Source organism: Dromaius novaehollandiae, chromosome 5, assembly GCF_036370855.1.
Source record: "Dromaius novaehollandiae isolate bDroNov1 chromosome 5, bDroNov1.hap1, whole genome shotgun sequence".
In the NCBI taxonomy this organism is placed as follows: domain Eukaryota; kingdom Metazoa; phylum Chordata; class Aves; order Casuariiformes; family Dromaiidae; genus Dromaius; species Dromaius novaehollandiae.
This window is the reverse complement of record NC_088102.1, coordinates 38,766,202-38,772,132: the sequence shown is the minus strand read 5'-3', so window position 1 is coordinate 38,772,132 and position 5,931 is coordinate 38,766,202. Positions and strand designations below refer to the sequence as shown.

General features: G+C 53.6%; 1 protein-coding gene across 1 annotated transcript; it reads left to right on the top strand.

Moving 5' to 3' along the window:
- The first annotated feature begins 2,390 nt into the window (after positions 1-2,390).
- Positions 2,391-5,619, top strand: ZFP36L1 (ZFP36 ring finger protein like 1). The gene is made up of 2 exons (XM_064512496.1): positions 2,391-2,623; positions 3,100-5,619. The coding sequence occupies exons 1-2, from the start codon at positions 2,567-2,569 to the stop codon at positions 4,048-4,050; spliced, it is 1,008 nt and encodes a 335-aa protein (XP_064368566.1). The 5' UTR covers positions 2,391-2,566; the 3' UTR covers positions 4,051-5,619.
- The last annotated feature ends 312 nt before the right edge of the window (positions 5,620-5,931 follow it).

Here is a 5,931-nt window from a genome sequence, read left to right as displayed (position 1 = left end):
TCTGGCTGGTGTGAATTCATGCCCACACAAATTCCCACTTCGGCCTAGAGGGCTCTGACTTTTAGCCACGAGGTGGGGTGAGCAGCTAAATTCCTGATCTGAGCATGTGCAAGCAAATGCAAAGCGGACCACCATGTAGTGGGGTTTTGACAAGCCAAATCACTGGAAAAAATTCCTTCTCAGCTTCAACATTTGGTACTCAATATGTAGAAATGTGCAACCTTAAACCCAAAGTTTCCAAAACAAATGCACACAGGGCATGTGAATAATGCAAAATACAGCGAATGCACGGCGCAGGGAGGCAGCTGTGCTGAGCAGCGCTAGCTGGAGCCTGAGGCCGCCTTGCCCGCGCGCCGGCTCCCGCGCAAACCCGGGGGGCTGCACTGAGCACAGCGCACAGCGGGGGCGCAGGGCATTGCACAAACAGGCGTCTCGCCTCAGACCCTCACCATTCAGCCTTGCACCGCGTCCAGCCTTCAGGGAGGAACTGCAGAAAAAAACAGGCTCAGAACAATTCAGTAGTGAAATAGTTATCTCGCCTGGCTTCCTCAGAAACTCTTGGAAAGTCCCCGAAATGACGTTTCGAACCTAACAATTAAAACGGGTTTAATTATAGAGAGGTTCAGAGCCCTGGGAACAAGCACCATCTACAGAATAAGTAAACAACTGCAGAAAATAATAGACTGGTCTCTCTGCTAGTTACTCCACACTTCTGGCCAAGCAAAAAAAAAAAAAAAAGAAAAAAGAAAAAAAACTAGAAAGAAGGAAATTCGAGGAACCCGATTGCTCTCCTTAAATAAATAATAATAATAAAAAAAAGAAATCTGGAATAGCTGGAGCCTGTGGGCGTTTCTCTCGGTTGGTTATTTTGGCTGTTCTTGAAGAGTGAAGGAGGGGAAAAAGATCAGCCGCCAGTTCAAAGTCCAGATCCTGAGACGCTAAAGCAAACAGAAGAGGAAGTGGATCATTTGTTTTAAGTTTTCAGTGTGCTCGCCCTTCAAGGTTTGCACTCTGCTGCCCAAAGCACGGGTTTCATTTCTGCCGTCCAAGTTGGAGCAAGGGGAGGAGGAAGAGTTTGCAGCGCCACAACACAGCCGAGGAAGGGGCCCCTCCTCGCACGGCTGCGCCGGGGCCAGGGGACCAGATGCCGCTGCTCGGCCTTGGACGAAGCACCCGCTGAAGCTGGGGCGAGAGTTGCCCCAGCGGGGCTACAGGCTTAGGCGCAGCAGATCCCACGCTGAGGCACCCTGATATCGAAAAGCCTTGAAACATTTTACATTTTTAAAGACACTGCCCCCCCCCACCTCCCCGCCATATCAGTATCAGTATGAATCATACTTTGCCTACCAAAACCTGCAACAGATTACTTGCTCAGAAATGCTACTTTTTCAGTTTTACAGTTTTGAGTTCTGGGGACTGGAAGAAGAATGTATGGCGAGAAAAGGCAGAATCTATCAAACCTCTTTTTATGGGACAAAAACATATTTTAATGATTTAAATTAAAGTGGATGTGAGTTATTTCCTCTTGCAGAGCCTGCCAGGTTTCAATAAATATTGGAAAAAAGTATTAAGGCTCAGGGGCGGCGATGTGAATCAACACGAAGACATTCAGCTTGCAAAAGCGCAAGGACGGCAGCCGCGTCGAAAATGGATTCAATCAATTTGAATCAAAGTAGACAAATCCAAGCTAGCCTAAACTGGAAATAAGTCCTGAGAGTTGTGAAACACGATGCACAGCTCAGCTGCAGCCCTCGCTGCTCCAGCGGCTCAGTTATAAACAGTTTCTAGGCGCGCTGGGTTTTATTTTACATGGGCGAAACAAATGCCTCTGAAAAACGCGTCGGGGAGGCGAAAGGCTTGCACGGATTCCCGCTCCGGCCGCGCTTTCGACAGAAACGTGCTCGCACTGAGGTGACCTAATTACACTGCAATGGAAAACGCAGCGCGCGCGGTTTCATAACCGGGGCCGCCGCTGGCGGAACAAACACGCGCGGCCGCGCAGCGCGCGTGGAAACGCAACGCGCCGAAAGCAGCAGCCTTTGTGCGCGCGGTGCAGCGCGGCGCGGTGCGGCCCCGCCGCGGCCCCCGGCCCCGCCCGGCGCGGCCCGGCCCGCGGGGGCGCGGAGCGGACACACACACGCAGCCTCCTCCAGAAACGGGGGAGGGCGGACAACACAGCGCAGCTCAGAGGGTGTTTTCAGAAAGCGCTGCTTTTTTTTTTTTTTTTGCTTTTTTTCCCCCTCCCCCCCAGCCCCCCTCTTCTTCCTCCTGAAAGTTTTTCTGGGCCTGCCCGCCCGGGTGATTCAGTCGCGGTGTCAATCACCCTGCCCTCCTCCTCCTCCCCCCCTTCCTCCCGCCGCCAGCTCCGCCCCCCGGGCGTAAGTCCGAAACTTTATAAGTTGAGCTTTAGCCCAAGTGTGCTGGAAAGAGGGGGAGCGGCGGCGGCGGGCGGCGCGGGGGAAGGACGGCGAGCCCGGGCGCTGGAGGCTGTGCCTTCCTTACACTGTGATTCATTTTATTTTTGTATTCTTACCCCACCCGCTCTTCCCCGCCTTGCTCTCCGAAGATGTCCACAGCCCTGGTGTCGCCGACCATCTTCGACCTGAGCGAAGTTATATGCAAGGTAGGCGCGGCTCTGCGTTCTTACTTATTTTTATTTTTTTTAAGTCCGGCTGCTGCGGGGTTGCCCCCCCCGAGTTGCGAGCAAGTTTGGGGCCGGACCCGGCAGCAGCGCGCGGGGCTGCGCAGCGCCGCCCGCCGCGGCCGCGCTGCCCGGGCGCCCCCGCGGGACACGGCGGCTGCCGGCGGCGGGCCCGGCTCGGCTCGGCCCGGCGGGGCGGGGGGCGGCTGCGCCCCGGGCCGCGGCGGCTGCAGCGCGCCCCGGGCGGGCCTTTCCCAGAAAACAGTGGCCGCTTTTGCTGGAGTCCCGCGCTCATTAACTTCGTTATTACTATTTCCCCCCTCCGAGGGGCTGCCTGCGGGAGGGGGGGGGGCGCCCCGCGGCGGGGGGGGGCCGGGGTGCGGGGCGAGACGCGGCCTGCCGCCCCGGGGGTGCCGCGGAGGCGGTGGCGCTGACGGGACCTTGCTTTCTCCCTGCAGAGCAACAAGATGCTGAACTACAGCCCGCCGGGGGTCGGGGGGTGCCTGCTGGACAGGAAGGCGGTGGGCACCCCGGCCGGCGGGGGCTTCCCCAGGCGGCACTCGGTCACCCTGCCCAACGCCAAGTTCCACCAGAACCAGCTCCTGGGCGGCCTCAAAGGGGAGCCCGCGCCCATGCTGGGCCCCCGGGAGAGCCGCTTCCGGGACCGCTCCTTCTCCGAAGGCGGCGAGCGCCTGCTGCAGCAGAAGCAGCCCGGGGGACAGGTCAACTCCAGCCGCTACAAGACGGAGCTGTGCCGCCCCTTCGAGGAGAACGGCGCCTGCAAGTACGGCGACAAGTGCCAGTTCGCCCACGGCATCCACGAGCTGCGCAGCCTCACCCGCCACCCCAAGTACAAGACCGAGCTCTGCCGCACTTTCCACACCATCGGCTTCTGCCCCTACGGGCCGCGCTGCCACTTCATCCACAATGCGGAGGAGCGCCGCGCCGTGGCCGGCAGCCGGGAGCCCGCCGTCGCCGACAGACCCCGCCTTCAGCACAGCTTCAGCTTCGCCGGCTTCCCCAGCACTGCTGCCGGGGGGCTGCTGGACAGCCCCACCTCCATCACCCCGCCGCCCATCCTGAGCGCCGACGACCTGCTGGGCTCCCCCACCCTGCCTGACTGCGCCAGCAACCCCTTCACCTTCTCCAGCCAGGAGCTGGTCAGTCTGTTCGCCCCCAGCATGGGGGTGCAGGTGCCCAGCGGGGGCTCCCCCACCGCGTTCTTGTTCAGGCCCATGTCCGAGTCCCCCAACATGTTTGACTCGCCGCCCAGTCCTCAGGACTCCCTTTCCGACCAGGAGGGCTATCTGAGCAGCTCCAGCAGCAGCCACAGCGGCTCGGATTCGCCTGTCCTGGACACCTCAAGGCGTCTTCCCATCTTCAGCAGACTCTCCATCTCCGACGACTAATCTGGGGTTTCCTCTTGCTCCCCCCACCTCTATTACAATGTTAAGCTGAACTCCCCTACCCCGTTTCCCCAGTCCGAGCTGGATGTTAATGTGTCCACCTGCCTGTCGTAGACCTTAAACCTTAAGTGCCAAATTACGATGAAAAGCAATAACGTTTACAAAATTAGTGCCTTTAACACTTTCACTGTGACTGTATTTACCTCTCCAGCTGCAGAGGGCACCAGCAGCTCTGTGCACTTCCAGATGTGCAGGAAATGTCCAGATCCAGCTCCCTCCACTGGCCATGTACTGCATCGCCCTCTCCCAGTCCCTTCCCAACTGGCCGGTTTCCGCTAGGCTTCAGGCATGTGGACAGCTGTTAACATCCAGTCCTCTCTCTCTCTCACCCCCCCCCCCCCCCTTAAAGACTAATCTTGCCTGGATCCGCTCAGGTCTGCGGGAAGAAAAGCTGAGAACGGACAAAGATTGTAACATGAGTGGGACTTTGACTGGGAGGAAAAAAACGAAAACCAGATGGACTATGAGAGACTAGATTTTGGTGCTAAAAGTTCCCCGTGTATTCATGTGACATCTTAAAACAAATAAAGAAATAGAGGGGGTGGGGCCGACGGAAGTCATTCCACACACAAGTTCGTGTAAACAAAGTTCCAGTAGACATAGCTTTAATGGTTTTGCTCTAGAGTACTTTAGACCTATCTTAGAGCACTCACGCCAAGCTTTTTATTATTTTTTTCTGGGTTTTTAATTTTGTATAACTTTTCAGAAATTGGAGAGCAAATTTTGCTTGTCACTGCACAACAATATAAAAAAGCTTATTTAACTTATCAAAACGTATTTATTGCCGAAACCTATGCTTTTTTGTTAATTTTGTTCATATTTATCGGGATGATGAATCCATAGAATATATTCTTTTATGTTTAAATTATGATCTTCCATATTAATCTTAAGATTGTGAAGTGTCTTTTTTCCTTTTTTCCCCACAGTTTAATATATTATACTACAATGACATTTTTTGTAACTTTACACTTTTTTGGTTATTTTATTTTAAAAAATGAAAAATTAATTTAAAAAAATGCAAAAACTGTGTTTGGATTATTTATTTTAGAATTCCCCCCCACCTTTTTTTTTGTGTTGGACTGCAAATTGAGTTCATGTGCTTCTTTGCCTTTCCTCTTCTCCTCCTCTTGCCCCTCTCCCTGGGTCTTGCATACCTGGACTTTAGAATGTACATACCTGAGCTCTGTTGTGAGACAGTTTGGAAGGAGGGCACTTTGCTTCCTCTTTTTGTATAAATTCTTCAAGGAGAAAAGCCTTTGGCTTAAAGTGCCTATCTGAAGACATTCCAAATACAGTTTGTTTTTGCGTTTCTGTATTCCAAGTTTGGAGTTTTCCTTGCTGAGGTGAACGGGACTGGCACAAAGAGAATAATGAATGTAATTTTTTTTTCCCCCTGTTACTGTTCACTACATTGCTTTTTCTTCCTCTCTGTGTGAGTTTATTTAAAAGAGAATCTCTTTTGTAACGACTGTTTGCAGTTTAAATCAATAAACCCCAAGTTTTTTCAAGAAACTGACAGTGAAGCTGGTTTTAATTGCAAAAATCGAGGCGCTGGTTTTAGACAACCACTCAAATGCAGATATTTTCTTCCTCTTGACCCCTGAGATGCCTGCTGGGTGCTCTGTCACCCACTGTCACTCACTGATGCAGCCAGTTAGCCCTGTCGAGCAAAGGGATGCACAGCTCCCCGTCATCCTGAGGTGGCTTCCCCCCATGGACTCTAACCCTCTTTGTCTCTTACTGGAGTCCTCTCATCTTGAGTTGCTGTCTGTTCCTGCAGGCTTCTTTCTGATCCTCGTGGCCTAATCCTTAGCTCGGCTTTCG

Bases quoted from the DNA above. Each gene is read 5' to 3' on its own strand.
- ZFP36L1 (XM_064512496.1), top strand. From the start codon at position 2,567: ATGTCCACAGCCCTGGTGTCGCCGACCATCTTCGACCTGAGCGAAGTT. The intron at 2,624-3,099 runs GTAGGCGCGGCT...TTCTCCCTGCAG, and splicing joins TGAGCGAAGTTATATGCAAG to AGCAACAAGATGCTGAACTA.